This window comes from Impatiens glandulifera, chromosome 4 (assembly GCF_907164915.1).
Source record: "Impatiens glandulifera chromosome 4, dImpGla2.1, whole genome shotgun sequence".
Taxonomy (NCBI): Eukaryota; Viridiplantae; Streptophyta; class Magnoliopsida; order Ericales; family Balsaminaceae; genus Impatiens; species Impatiens glandulifera.
In genome coordinates this window covers 55,544,011-55,560,895 of record NC_061865.1, presented here as the reverse complement: position 1 = coordinate 55,560,895, position 16,885 = coordinate 55,544,011, and the positions used below count along the sequence as shown (strand labels likewise).

Here is a 16,885-nt window from a genome sequence, read left to right as displayed (position 1 = left end):
ATAATATTATTTTTATATAAAATATTTATATATAAATAATATTTTGTTTATATCCTCAGTGCAAATACACCATATTCATACTAGTAGTTAGTTAATAATATATGAGAAAATAATTCTAGTTTTCAGGTGCACTGTCATCTATCTTCTTTAACCATCATTCAATGTTGTCCTATTTTAGTATTTCAAGAAATCCTCTATCTGGCCTAATTCCGCAATCCATATCAAATTTGATAGAGCTTTCTGAAATCGTTTTGATAGAGCTTTCTGAAATCGATCTATATACCAATTGGAAACCGACAATGCTAGTACGTGGAAAGAAGAAGAAGACGACGACCAACTTCTTCAATTTTTCTCAGCTTTTAATTTGTTATTTCCGATTTCCATTATTTTAAGATCCACTTGGAATTTCCAATTCTGAATTTTAATTTGAAATTAAATCATGAACTTCATTCATGGACGTCCAAACTGGCCCGTGGAACTCCAATTTCAACCTCGAAGAACTTCCAATTTCGAATTATTTACTTAAGATAAAAGAAATATAATTAACACCGTTAATAATTTAAAGTTTAAATGTACCAATTTTAATAAATAATAAATAAACTTTGAATAATTAATATATTTATATTAACTAGTTAATATTACAAGTATATATACCTTTAAATAAGATTTATTATGTTTTAATAAGTAATTATTCTAATATATATATATATGAATAATAAATCTGGGGACGTGAAAGTCCGCAAATATTATATTCGGTTTAATCATGAATATTCTCTTTCCTATGTTATTAATTAATTTCTCTCACTATTCTCAATAATTAATTTATTTATTTATTTTTGTCTGTTATTAATTAATTTCTCTCACTATTCTCAATAATTAATTAATTTATTTATTTTTGTCCTTTTTATTAATTATTTTTTCTCTCTCCCACTAATTAATTTTTTCTCTTCTCGACTAATTAAAACACTCTATTGTCTCACATAAAGTATATACCTAATTAATTTTTTTCTTTTCTTTTTACTTAATTTTTTTCTTTTCTTTTTACGACTAATTAAAACAATATATTGTCTTACCTAAAGTATATAATGAAGGTTTAAGGTTTAGAATTTAAGGTTTAGAATTTAAGGTTTAGGGTTTAGAGTTTAAATTTGATATATGGTTTAAGGTTTAAATTAAAAGAAAGAAAAAGAAATAATTAATTAGTAAATATTTAATCTGTGATTTTATTTTTAATTATTTTTTTAGTAGTAGAGAAAAAATAATTAATTAGTCATAAAAAAAGATAAATTAATTAGTGAGAACGAGAAAATAATTAATGAAAGAGACTGAGATAATATAATGAAGAGAGTGAGATAAATTAATTAATTAATGAGGAAAGTGGGAGAAATTAATTAATTAATGAGGAAACTGAAAGAAATTAATTAACAAGAAAAGAGGAAAGAATATTCTGTCATTAAACCGAATATCCAATATTCTCCGATGAACTTTCTTTTGCAGCTCGCGTCATCTATCATCACTTTCTCTCTATATATAATTTTATTTATTATAAATTATTAAAATATTTAAAATTAATTTAATATTAAACTCAAAATAAGATACGATTTTATAGATTTGAACGGATGAATTATTTTTTCCACTTAATTCAAAGTCAATACAGGAAAATATATTAAGCTTAATTTAGTATTAAAAAAATGAATCCTCTTTTATAACTGCTCAAAATTAAAATTTCAAATATTTTTAAACGATTTCAGCATTTTCTCCGCCATTTCCATTTCGTTTGATATAGAGACTTTTATACTTAAAATAGTGGATTAGAACACTTTTTTTTAATTAATTACATTTTTTTTTGTAACTTCTAAAAAAAATAATATTTTAATTTATTTGAATAGTAAAATTTAATTTCAGAAGAAAAAACAAATATTTATATAGTGATTTAGCATAACAGAATTAGAGATTTAATTGTAAAAAAATTAAATATATAATTATAGATATTCTTTTTTTAAATGATTTTAATTTCATTTATTTAATTAATCAATTAAATCACTATATTTTTGGTCTTATAGTTAGGGTTTTATAGCTATATAAAAGAAAGAGAACAGCTTTGATTTTGTTATTCAATTCCTTCTCCTTCCATTTTAAAGATATTAATAATGTCAGATATGAATAAACAAAACATGTTTGAGCATACTCTTGAAGAACACGAAGAATATCGGATTTTGATTAAGGAATGTAAGGAATTGATGGGCTTCAACATGGATGATAGCATTATTCCTCCACACCTCCGAGAATTAAATGATGCCATTGAGAATCTTGATGTGAATCGCCTTCGTCTTGCTTTAGGTATATATATATATATATATATATGTCGTTCCTACAAAACAAGATTTAAGATTATATAGTCGAGTTTTATTTACAACTACTTACTAATTAATGTTGTTTTGTTTTAACTATGTATGTATAGATAACTTAACTTCCGATATAGATGAACCTTTCTATGAAGATAAAGAAACTGCTCTTCACTATGCTTGTGAATATGGCTCTCTTCCCTGTGTTGAGGTGAAATCAACCTTATATAGGTTATTGTTAATTATTAATAATAACAATTGAACACAAAATAATATAATAATATATATGCAGCTACTCCTACATAGGGGTGCTAACTTACAAGCTAAAAATGCATGGGGTGAGACACCTCTCCATATTGCCTCTTGTGGTATATTTTTTCCTTCAATTTGCTCTCATATTTTCAATAACATTATATTTACATACCTTTTTATTATTAAATTGAACTACTTTAATTGCAGGTAGCATAGAAATTGTTGAACTTTTACTAAATCGTGCTATTAATCAAAATACTAAAAAAAGTATGTTACGGTCGGTTAATAAAGAAGGTTCAACCGTAAGTTATTTATGAAGCCTCTAATATTGTTGTCACATTTCATCTATTTATTAATCAAATTGTAAATATTAATTAACTTTTCTTTAAAATATATCAGCCTCTACATGAAGCAGCAAGTGCAGGCGACGAAAATATAGATGTTGTGCGAGTATTGTTGGCTGCCGGTGCTTCTACCGAAAAATCTAATTATAAAAATAAGGTTAGTTTTAAAATTATATATATATATATTTCCAAATTATATTTTGACAAAAACATGTTAATTTGTAAACAAATTCTAAATTATATTTTAAAATTATTTTATTTTATTTGTTTTGCAGAAACCTTGGCAGTTAGCTAAACACAACACTAAAGTTAGGAGTTTGCTCAAGAAGAAACCTCTAATAATGAAAAGAAAAAATTAGTGGCATATTTTTGAATTATCTTATTTGTTTATTTTTATAAATATCTTTTATTATCAAACATTTTCATTGTTTTCATTTAATAAATCACTTTTCAATTTCCATTATATTAATATTATTTTAGAATCATTTAATAGAGTTAAATCGCATCATTTTCTATTCTCTTTCTAATTTTATATCAACTGAGGATTTTCATGCTATAAACAAAATAAATTAAATAAAAAAAATATAATAATTTTAAAACATGTATTCAATGTTTAAAATTTTTAATAATTCACTAATAATATATTAGAATAAAAATTAGAAGATTTTCATTACACATTTTATTCACTTCTATAAATTAATTCATATTCTCATATAACTCATCACATATTATTTTCCAATGGACTCTCATCTAGTGACCTTACATTTTTATTTTGGTCAATTAAAAAATCTCAAACATTGCAAATCTCTTTTTTATCCTCACTTTAGCCCACCAATGTTCAATCGACCTCTCATTTCGTGATCTTAAAGCACTTCGACTGACCAACCATCTCATCCACATATATCTATTTATCAGTTAAAATTGAACTTCTCATTTCGTGACCTTAACTTTTACTTCGGTCAAACAGCGCATATTTTAACCACCAATATCATTTTTTTTCCAATCGACCTCTCATATCTTGATCTTACTTTCACTTCGATTAATAAAAAATTATCTCATTCCACATTTATCCACCAATCACAATCGACCTCTCATCTATCGAAGACCTTACTTTCACTTCATCAAACAACCCATCTTCTCACATATTTTTTAATATATAACCCGACATTCTTATCCTCACTTCGACTAACCATACATTTCATTCAACATTTATCTACCACAATCGACCTCTCACCTCGTTACTTTAACTAATTAATCATCTCATTCCACATTTGTCCATCAATTCATAATCCGACCTCTTATCTCGAGACCTTACTTTCACTTCGTCGAAGAACAATCTTCTAACATATTTTACAATATACAACTCGACATTCTTTATCCTCAATTTCAGTTACCATCCATCTCATTCCACATTTATCACAACAATAATCGACCTCTCATATGTGACATTACGCTTTCACTTCGGTTAAATCAACCATCTCCAAGATTACCAATCACTTTTACAATGTACAACAATGACTTTTTTATCCTCACTCCGGCTAACTAACCATCGCATTACATATTTTATCCACACCCTAATCAACCTCTCATACTATGATCTTACACACTTTCATTTTGGTCAAACCAACCATCTCCAACATTACCAATCTCTTTTACTCTCACTTTGACCCATCAATCCCCAATCGACCTCTCATCGTAAGACCTTACTTACTTCGATTAACCAATCATCTCATTCCACATTCTTATCTATCAATCTCAACCGACGTCTCATCGTAAGACCTTACTTACTTCGATTAACCGACCACCTCATTCCACATTCTTATCTACCAATCTCAATCGACCTCTCATCGTAAGAACTTACTTACTTCGATTAACCAACCATCTCATTCCACATTCTTATCAACCAACTCAATCGACCTCTAATTTCGAGACTTTACTTTCATTTGGGTCAAACAACCATCTCCTCACATATTTTAAAATAAAAAAACCTGACTTACTTATCCTCACTTCGACTGATCAGCCGTCTATATCTAATTCCACATTCTTATCAACCAACTACTCAATCGACCTCTCGTTTCGAGACTTACTTTCACTTCGGTCAAATAACTCACTCTTCATATATTATACCGAGTGCACCGAGTTGGTGCACGTAGAATAATTTCATTCATCAATCAAACAAATTGTTATCTTGTTATTTGCTTGATATGATGAGCCTATAAAATGCTATTTGATTCCATCAACACAAGATATATATGGCTGGATCCACCATGGGGTTTGTGAAAGAACAATAATTACTAGAGGATTAGGTTTGATAATCCAATAATATCTTGTTGCTAAAGTACCCTTCCTGTGCACTGCTGCTTCACGAAGATCACATCTGATTGAGCTTTATTAACCTGGCCGGGTAGAGTATCTTCTTGGTAAAATACTTGTCTAAGATAGTCTGCTTGAGCACAAAATAATCGATGATTTAAGGACCATATCTTAGTTTGAGTATGAGTATGAGTTGACTACTAATTAAGGTGCTTGTCTTCAGATGCTGAATGTTTTATATATTATATATAGAGTCCAGCTGCACATGACCTGTTTCTTTTCCTAGTGAAATTAGATATAGGGGTGTCAAATTTGCTTGATTGCTATTTATTTAATTGTTTTCATTCGGTTTATATTATTTTGTAAATTAATTTTCTATATATAATTTTTTATTTGAAATAATGATAATCAATTAAATTTTGGAATGTTTTTTTTTTTAATTATTATTTATTTTTGTTTTTAGGTCTTATTACAATATTAGGTTAAAATTATATACCCACTTAATTGTGATTAATATTATAGCTACAAAAACTTTGAATAATATATATAGATAGATGTACGTATGCATGTTGCTCTTCTATTAATTAATTAATTAATTAATTGTTTCAATCAACAAATTATAGTTCTGAATCTTTCTTGCATATATATATATATATATATATATATATATATATATATATATATATATATATATATATATATATGCAAATGGATCCTTGATGAAATAGGAAATTAATGAAATATATATATATATGTGATGGTCATGATTTTGGAAAATTGGTTTTCTAAAAAATAGTTTTGAGGGTCTTGATTGATTCATTCGTTCATGAGGAAACTTGGGGAGGATATTCCTAGCTAGCTAAGAGTTGGATGGATGTCGAGCTAAGAGTTGCATGGATATTCTTAAATAGTAATGCTAACTAGCTAGATAATTTACGTACGTACAGGTTGTATTACAGAGACGACGATCATCGATTGACTTAGTTTTTGATCAATTAGGGTGTGATTGATAACCCTGGAATTAGCATTGGAATTGGAAGGTTCAATTTTAATTCTTATGTTTGTTAAACACTTTAATATTAAGAATTGGAATTGGAATTGGAATTAGAATTCCAATGGAATTCAATATAGTGTAATTTGATAGTTCTCAATTTCAATCTTTTTATGTTGAAATTGTAATTCCAAATTAACACGTTTTTTATATTTTTGACATTTTTAACACGTTTTTCATATTTTCAACATTTTTAACACGTTTTTCACACATTAAACACGTTTAACACGTTTTTAACACGTTTAATACATTTTTCACACGTTTAACATATTTTCATATTTTGGCACGTTTAACATGTTTTGGCACGTTAAACACGTTTAATACGTTTTTCACACGTTGAACATATTTTCATATTTTGGCACGTTTAACATGTTTTTGGCACGTTAAACACGTTTTTGACACATTTAACATGTTTTTCACGTCCTTGACACGTTTAACACGTTTTTTGACATGTTTAACATGAATTTCACGTTTTTAACACGTTAAACACGTTTTTGACACGTTTCACATGTTTTTGGCACGTTTAACACGTTTTTGACACGTTTAACACGGTTTGACACATTTAACACGTTTTTTACGTCCTTGGCACGTTTAACACGTTTTTGACACATTTAACACGTTTTTCACGTCCTTGACACGTTTAACACGTTTTTGACATGTTTAACATGATTTTCACGTTTTTAACACATTTAACACGTTTTTGACATGTTTAACACGTTTTTGGCACATTTAACACGTTTTGAAACATTTAACATATTTTTTACGTCCTTGACACGTTTAACACATTTTTGACACATTTAACACGTTTTTCACGTCCTTGACACGTTTAACATGTTTTTGACACGTTTAACTTGATTTTCACGTTTTTAACATGTTTTTGACACACTTAACACGTTTTTGGCACGTTAAACACAATTTTGACACATTTAAAATGTTTTGACACATTTAACACGTTTTTCATGTCCTTGAACATTTAACACGTCATTGACACGTTTAACATGATTTTCACGTTTTTAACACGTTTAACACGTTTATGGCACGTTTAACACGTTTTGACACATTTAACACGTTTTTCACGTCCTTGACACGTTTAACACGTTTTTGACACATTTAACACGTTTTTCACGTCCATGACACGTTTAACACGCTCTGGACACGTTTAACACGTCCTTGACACGTTTAACATGATTTTCATGTTTTTTAACACATTTAATACGTTTTTGACATGTTTTCACGTTCTTGGCACGTTTAACACATCCTAGACACGTTTAACAAGTTTTAACACGTTTAACATGATTTTCACGTTTTTAACACGTTTAACACGTTTTTAGCACGTTTAACACGTTTTTGACACGTTTAACATGTTTTGACACATTTAACACGTTTTTCACGTCCTTGACACGTTTAACACGTTTTTGACACATTTAACACGTTTTTCACGTCTTTTACACGTTTAACACGTCCTTGACACGGTTAACACGTTTTTGACACATTTAACATGATTTTCACGTTTTTAACACGTTGAACACGTTTTTGACACATTTAACACGTTTTTGGCACATTTAACATGTTTTTGACACATATAACATATTTTGACACAATTAACACGTTTTTCATATCCTTGACACGTTTAACACGTTATTGACACATTTAACATGTTTTTCACGTCCTTGACACGTTTAACACGTTTTTGACACGTTTTTGACACGTTTAACCTGATTTTCACGTTTTTAACACGTTTAACACGTTTTTGACATGTTTAACACGTTTTTTACATATTGACACATTTTGCACGTTTTGACACGTTTAACAAGTTTTTCAAATACATAACACGTTTTTGACACGTTTAACACGTTTTCACGTTTTTGACACATTTAACACGTTTTTTCACGTTTTGACACGTTTAATACGTTTTCACATTTTTGACACATTTAACATATTTGTTTACGTTTTTGACACGTTTACCACATTTTGACACGTTTAACACATTTTTCACGTTTTGGCATGTTTAATAAGTTTTTCACATGTTTGGAACATTTAACACGTTTTTGACACGTTTTCATGTTTTAACACGTTTAAAACGTTTTTAACACATTAAACACGTTTAACACGTTGTTGACACGTTTCACATGTTTTTTTACGTTTTAGAAACGTTTGACACATTTTTAACACATTTAACACGTTTTTAACATGTTTAACACGTTTTTATATTTTGGCACGTTTAACAAGTTTTTTTTACTTATTTGGCATGTTTAACACATTTTTGATACGTTTAACACGTTCTTATGTTTTTGACACGTTTAACATGTTTTAAACCTATCAAAACATGAAAACGTGTTAAAACGTGTTAAAACGTGTGAAAAACGTGTTAAACGTGTCAAAACGTGAAAAGCGTGTTAAACGTGTCCAAAATGTGTTATATGTGAAAAACGTATAAAATACGAGCTAAACGTGAAAAACGTGTGAAAATGTGTTAAATGTGCAAAAACGTGAATAACGTATTAAACGTGTCAAAATGTGTAAAACCTGTTAAATATGACAAAAACGTGTTAAACGTGTGAAAAACGTGAAAAACATGTTAAACGTGTGAAAAACGTATTACACATGTTAAAAATGTGCCAAAAATGTGGAAAATGTGTTGAACTTGTTAAAATGTGGGGAAAAACGTGAAAATCTTGTGAAGAACGTGTGAAACTTGTTAAAACGTGTGAAAAACGTGTGAAAAATGTGAAAAACGTGAAAAACGTGTTAAACTTGTAAAAACGTGTGAAAACGTGTGAAAAACGTGAAAAACATGTGAAAAACATGTTAAAACGTATGAAAAACGTGAAAAATGTGTGAAAACATGAAAAACGTGTGAAAAACGTGAAAACGTGTGAAAAACGTGAAAAATATATTAAAACATGTAAAAATGTGTTAAACGTGCCAAAATGTAAAAAACGTGTTAAACGTGTCAAAAATGTGTAAAACATATGAAAAACGTGTTAGACATGCCAAAAATGTGTTTAAAGTGCCAAAACGTGAAAAACATGTTTAATGTATGAAAAACGTGTTAAACGTGTCAAAATGTGTAAAACGTGTTAGACATGCCAATAACGTGTTAAACGTGTGAAAACGTGAAAACATGTTAAAAGTGTGAAAAACGTATTAAACATGTTTAAAAACGTGCCAAAAACGTGAAAAATGTGTTAAACTTGTTAAAACGTGTGAAAAAACATGTTAAACGTATTAAAAATGTCAAAAACGTGTTAAGCATACCAAAAACGTGAAAAACATGTTAAACGTGTGAAAAACGTGTTAGACATGTCAAAAATGTGTTTAACATGCCAAAACATGAAAAACATGTTTAACGTATGAAAAACGTGTTAAACGTGTCAAAATGTGTAAAACGTGTTAGACCATCAATAACGTGTTAAACGTGTGAAAACGTGAAAAACATGTTAAAAGTGTGAAAAACATATTAAACATGTTTTAAAACGTGCCAAAAATGTGAAAAACGTGTTAAACTTGTTAAAACGTGTGAAAAACATGTTAAACGTATTAAAAATGTCAAAAACGTGTTAAGCATACCAAAAACGTGAAAAACATGTTAAATGTGTTAGACATGCCAAAAATGTGTTTAACGTGCCAAAACGTGAAAAACATGTTTAACGTATAAAAAACGTATTAAACGTGTCAAAAATGTGTAAAACGTGTTAGACCATCAATAATGTGTTAAACGTGTGAAAACGTGAAAAACATGTTATAAGTGTGAAAAACGTATTAAACATGTTTAAAAACGTGCCAAAAACGTGTTAAACTTATTAAAACGTGTGAAAAACATGTTAAACGTATTAAAAATGTCAAAAACGTGTTAAGCATACCAAAAACGTGAAAAACATGTTAAACGTGTGAAAAACGTGTTATACATGCCAAAAATGTGTTTAACGTGCCAAAACGTGAAAAACATGTTTAACGTTTGAAAAACATTTTAACGTGTCAAAAATGTGTAAAACGTGCTAGACCATCAATAACGTGTTAAACGTGTGAAAACGTGAAAAACATGTTAAAAGTGTGAAAAACGTATTAAACATGTTTAAAAACGTGCCAAAAACGTAAAAAACGTGTTAAATTTGTTAAAACGTGTGAAAAACATGTTAAACGTATAAAAAATGTCAAAAACGTGAAAAACATGTTAAACGTGTGAAAAACGTGTTAGACATGCCAAAAATGTGTTTAACGTGCCAAAACGTGAAAAACATGTTTAACGTATAAAAAACGTGTTAAACGTGTCAAAAATGTGTAAAACGTGTTAGACCATCAATAACGTGTTAAACGTGTGAAAACGCGAAAAACATGTTATAAGTGTGAAAAACGTATTAAACATGTTTAAAAACGTGCCAAAAACGTGAAAAATGTGTTAAACTTATTAAAACGTGTGAAAAACATGTTAAACGTATTAAAAATGTCAAAAACGTGTTAAGTATACCAAAAACGTGAAAAATATGTTAAACGTGTGAAAAATGTGTTAGACATGCCAAAAATGTGTTTAACGTGCCAAAACGTGAAAAACATGTTTAACGTATGAAAAACGTGTTAAACGTGTCAAAAATGTGTAAAACGTGCTAGACCATCAATAACGTGTTAAACGTGTGAAAACGTGAAAAACATGTTAAAAGTGTGAAAAACGTATTAAACATGTTTAAAAACGTGCCAAAAACGTGAAAAACGTGTTAAATTTGTTAAAACGTGTGAAAAACATGTTAAACGTATTAAAAATGTCAAAAACGTGTTAAGCATACCAAAAACGTGAAAAACATGTTAAACGTGTGAAAAACGTGTTAGACATGCCAAAATTGTGTTTAACGTGCCAAAACGTGAAAAACATGTTTAACGTATGAAAAACGTGTTAAACGTGTCAAAAATGTGTAAAACGTGCTAGACCATCAATACCGTGTTAAACGTGTAAAAACGTGAAAAACATGTTAAGAGTGTGAAAAACGTATTAAACATGTTTAAAAACGTGAAAAACGTGTTAAACTTGTTAAAACATGTGAAAAACATGTTAAACGTATTAAAAATGTAAAAAACGTGTTAAGCATACCAAAAACGTGAAAAACATGTTAAACGTGTGAAAAACGTGTTAAACATGCCAAAATTGTGTTTAACGTGCCAAAACGTGAAAAACATGTTTAATGTATGAAAAACGTGTTAAACGTGTCAAAAATGTGTAAAACGTGCTAGACCATCAATAACGTGTTAAACGTGTGAAAACGTGAAAAACATGTTAAAAGTGTGAAAAACGTATTAAACATGTTTAAAAACGTGCCAAAAACGTGAAAAACGTGTTAAACTTGTTAAAACGTGTGAAAAACATGTTAAACGTATTAAAAATGTCAAAAACGTGTTAAGCATACCAAAAACGTGAAAAACATGTTAAACGTGTGAAAAATGTGTTAGACATGTCAAAAATGTGTTTAACGTGCCAAAACGTGAAAAATATGTTTAATATATGAAAAACGTGTTAAACGTGTCAAAAATGTGTAAAACGTGCTAGAGCATCAATAACGTGTGTAAACGTGAAAAACATGTTAAAAGTGTGAAAAACGTATTAAACATGTTTAAAAACGTGCCAAAAACGTGAAAAACGTGTTAAACTTATTAAAACGTGTGAAAAACATGTTAAACGTATTAAAAATGTCAAAAACGTGAAAACATGTTAAACGTGTGAAAAACGTGTTAAACATGCCAAAAATGTGTTTAACGTGTCAAAACGTGAAAAACATGTTTAATGTATGAAAAATGTGTTAAACGTGACAAAAATGTGTAAAACGTGCTAGACCATCAATAACGTGTTAAACGTGTGAAAACGTGAAAAACATGTTAGAAGTGTGAAAAACGTATTAAAATATTTAAAAACGTGAAAAACGTGTTAAACTTGTTAAAACGTGTGAAAACATGCTAAACGTATTAAAAATGTCAAAAACGTGTTAAGTATATCAAAAACGTGAAAAACATGTTAAACGTGTGAAAATGTGTTTTCATTGTGAAAATGTATTAAACATGTCGAAAATGTGTTAAACATGTCAAAAACGTGTTTGAACGTGCCAAAACGTGTAAAAATGTGTTAAACATGTTAAAAACGTGTTAAAAATGTAAAAAACGTATTAAACGTGCCAGAAACGTAAAAACATATTTAAAAAGTTAGTATTTTTAAACGATATTTTATTTTATTAACATAGGAATTAGATTTGAATTACAATTCTATCATTTTCCTAAATATTGGAATTGAATTACAATTCTATCATTTTTCCAAACATAGTAATTGAATTGTAATTCAATGTCAATTCTCGTATAATTGAAATTAGAATTTCAATACCAATTTCAATTCCAATTCCCCTTATCAAACACACCCTTAAACACACCCTTAATGAAGATCAATAAATTTAAATTCTTAGCAAAATTTCTTGAATTTCAAGAAAAGTTGAAAGAAAGAAAGATGCCTGACTGAGGGTTGATCATAATAGATAACAGAGCAGCAGCAGCAAAACATGCGATTCAGCTTAATTTGTATGAGAACCAGCATCATCGATCGATGTGATATCATCATCATCGACTAATATTATTTCTAAATGAATTATTACGAAAAACAGAAATCCAGCAGCAGCAGAGTATAGAGTATTATGTTCTTATAAGAAGAAGAGAAACAAAAAAAACCTCGAAGAACTTGACCTTTCCAACACTAGGGTTAGTGGCCAAATACCCGAATGGATTGGAGATATGAGATTTCGTGTTAATGTTTAGTGCATCCAATAATTATATAAAAGAAGACATCCCTTCTTCCTTCTATGTGTAACATGAGATATCTCGTGCTACTTGAGTTGTCCAAAATTGAGTTTGAAGGTCCGATTCATCCACATTTCGGGAATTTCAGTAACATATGTAGAGAACAACATGCTTAGCGTACTTGCTTTGAATGTGAATGAATTACAAGGACCAATATCAGAATCACTTTAATTATGTGATTATTACTTACCGGTGTTAGAACTTGGAAACATTATGATAAAATGAAACATTTCCGAATTAGGAGGATGCTCTTCTAGAGTTAGAGGTTCTTGTGTTGAGGTCTAACAAATTCCATGGCTTCCTTGATATATCAAAGACAACTCTATCTCCATTTCCTATATTTCACATTTTTGACATATCCCACAATGAGTTCACTAGCCCCTTGCCATCGTATTATTTTAACAACTTCAATTCAGCACACGGTGAATCAAAACATCAAAAATCTTATATCCTTTAGATATTGTTATCGAGTTTCTGTTATAATGATAATGAAAGCAATTGATGCTCCCATTAAAGGATTTGTGTTAAAATCTTGAACAATAATTGATTTTTCAACCAATAAGTTTGAGGGCGACGTCGTTTCGGATGTTATTGGCAAGTTAATTATTTGGACTCGCATTATTGAATATGTCCAATAATCGTCGTTGTCAAATTGGGAAATGGGTGCAAATGACCATCCAAGAAAATACTTGGAATTTGGGTAACCTCACACTTTCAGATTCATTGGTTCGGAAATTCATGAATTTCAAGTATAATATTGTTATTGAACAAAATCTATAGAAAAATTATTTTTGGACACAGTTTTATTCACAAACATCATTTTTCATAAATAGCTAGAACTCGGGAGGCTTGATACGTCTAAATTGACCGGTTCGAAAAATTATAAATTTTGAGCATAATATTGTTGTTTGTAATTATGTGAAGGTGACTTTCAAAAATGGAAAAAGAATAAAATCCGAGTCAAACCGGACGACTCGGTACTCGGTCAACGGAAGTCAACACAGCACTCCCTTGCGCCCAAAATTTTCGAAACGAGCGAATGACGTCGTCAACAAGCGATCTATTTGTAATAAGCCCAAATCCCCTTTGATTGTCGCTTCTTTAGCAGAAGGAAGATCAAGGATCCTTAACTTCAACGATTGACCTAGCTAGGCCTCTAAAGTTATGGTTTTGGATGTTTCAACTGTACATAAAGGATTCTTAACTTTAATGTTTCGAATGTTTTGGATCATCAAGGATCCTTTACTTCAATTTTTCTCAGCTTTTAATTTATTATTTCCGATTTCCCCAAGTCTTGAGGCAAGTTCAACTTGACCATCAGACTTTCCATTATTTTAAAATCCACTTGGAAGTTTAATTCTGAATTTTAATTTAATTAATTTGAAATTAAATCAGTTCATTCATTCATTGACGTCCAAACTGGCCCGTGGAAGAAGAAGAAGTCCAATTTCAACCTCGAAGAAGTTCCAATTTCGAATTATTTATTTAAGATAAAAGAAATATAAATAACACCGTTAATAATTTAAAGTTTAAATGTACCAATTTTAAAAAGTAAGAATAAACTTTGAATAGTTAATATATTTAAATTAACTAGTTAATATTACAAGTATATACAATTAAATAAGATTTATTATGTTTTAATAAGTAATTATTCTAATATATATATATATAATTTTATTTTTCATAAATTATTAAAATATTTAAAATTAATTTAATATTAAACTCAAAATAAAATACGATTTTATAGATTTGAACGGATGAATTATTTTTTCCACTTAATTCAAAGTCAATACAGGAAAATATATATATTAGGCTTAATTTAGTATTAAAAAAAATGAATCCTCTTTTATAACTGCTCAAAATTAAAACTTCAAATGTTTTTAAACCACTCTGGCGGTTTCAGTTTTTTCTCCGCCATTTCGTTTGATATGCAGACTTTTATACTTAAAATAGTGGAGTTTTTTAATTAATTACTTTTCTTTTTGTAACTTCTAAAAAAAAATTAATTTATTTGAATAGTAAAATTTAATTTCAGAAGAAAAAACAAATATTTATATAGTGATTTAGCATAACAGAATTAGAGATTTAATTGTAAAAAAAATTAAATATATAATTATAGATATTCTTTTTTTAAAATGATTTTAATTTCATTTATTTACTTAATCAATTAAATCACTATATTTTTGGTCTTATAGTTAGGGTTTTATAGCTATATTAAAGAAAGAGAACAGCTTTGATTTTGTTATTCAATTCATTCCATTTTAAAGATATTAATAATGTCAGATATGAATAAACAAAACATATTTGAGCATACTCTTGAAGAACAAGAAGAATATCGGATTTTGATTAAGGAATGTAAGGAATTGATGGAGTCGATGGGCGACGACATGGATGATAGCATTATTCCTCCACACCTCCAAGAATTAAATGATGCCGTTGAGAATCATCAAGATGTGAATCGCCTTCGTCTTGCTTTAGGTATATATATATATATATATATATGTATATATATATGTATATATATATATATGTCGTTCCTACAAAACAAAATTTAAAATTATATAGTCGAGTTTTATTTACAACTATTTACTAATTAGTGTTGTTTTGTTTTAACTATGTATGTATAGATAACTTAACTTCCGATATAGATGAACCTTTCTATGATGATAAAGAAACTGCTCTTCACGTTGCTTGTGAATATGGCTCTCTTCCCTGTGTTGAGGTGAAATCAACCTTATATATATTATTAATTATTAATAATAACACTTAGAACACAAAATAATATAATAATTTATCATATATAAATATATGCAGCTACTCCTAGATAGGGGTGCTAATAAACAAGCTAAAAATGCATGTGGTGAGACCCCTCTCCATATTGCCTCTTATTGTGGTATGTTTTTTCCTTTAATTTGCTCTCATATTTTCAATAACATTATATTTACAAACTTTTTATCATTAAATTGTATTACTTTAATTGCAGGTGACACAGAAATTGTCGAACTTTTACTAAATCGTGCTGCTAATCAAAATACTAAAAATAGTATGTTACGATCGCTTAATAAAGAAGGTTCAACCGTAAGTTATTTATGAAGCCTCTAATATCTTAGTAACTTATATTGTTGCCACATTTCATCTATCTATTAATCAAATTGTAATCTTAATTAACTTTTCTTTGGGATATATCAGCCTCTACATGAAGCAGCAAGTGGAGGCGACGAAAATATAGATGTTGTGCGAGTATTGTTGGCTGCCGGTGCTTCTACCGAAAAAACTAATTATAAAAATAAGGTTAGTTTTAATATATATATATATATATATTTCCAAATTATATTTGGACAAAAACATGTTAGTTTGTAAACAAAACAATACATATATGTTTTCCAAATTATATTTTGATATTATTTTATTTTAATTGTTTTGTAGAAATCTTGGCAGTTAGCTAAACACAACACTCAAATTAGGAGTTTGCTCAAGAAGAAACCTCTAATAATGAAAAGAAAGAATTAGTGGCATTTTTGAATTATCTTATTTATTTATTTTTATAAATATATTTTATTATCAAACATTTTCATTGTTTTCATTTAATAGAGTTAAATCAATTTTCAATTTCCATTATATTAATATTAGTTTTAGAATATTTAATAGAGTTAAATCTATCATTTTCTATTCTCCTTATAATTTTATATCAACTATGAAGATTTCCATTATATAAACAAAATAAAATAAATAAAAAAATATAATAATTTTAAAAT

General features: G+C 28.5%; 1 protein-coding gene across 1 annotated transcript; it reads left to right on the top strand.

Moving 5' to 3' along the window:
- The first annotated feature begins 2,159 nt into the window (after window positions 1-2,159).
- Window positions 2,160-16,640, top strand: LOC124935449 (ankyrin-1-like). The gene is made up of 11 exons (XM_047475881.1): window positions 2,160-2,340; window positions 2,462-2,556; window positions 2,638-2,713; window positions 2,805-2,899; window positions 2,997-3,063; window positions 15,414-15,608; window positions 15,758-15,852; window positions 15,945-16,023; window positions 16,114-16,208; window positions 16,320-16,421; window positions 16,569-16,640. The coding sequence occupies exons 1-11, from the start codon at window positions 2,160-2,162 to the stop codon at window positions 16,638-16,640; spliced, it is 1,152 nt and encodes a 383-aa protein (XP_047331837.1).
- The last annotated feature ends 245 nt before the right edge of the window (window positions 16,641-16,885 follow it).

Coding starts and splice junctions, on each gene's coding strand:
- LOC124935449 (XM_047475881.1), top strand. CDS start 2,160: ATGAATAAACAAAACATGTTTGAGCATACTCTTGAAGAACACGAAGAA. Junction 15,609..15,757: donor TCGCCTTCGTCTTGCTTTAG/GTATATATATAT, acceptor ATGTATGTATAG/ATAACTTAACTTCCGATATA. Junction 15,853..15,944: donor GCTCTCTTCCCTGTGTTGAG/GTGAAATCAACC, acceptor AAATATATGCAG/CTACTCCTAGATAGGGGTGC.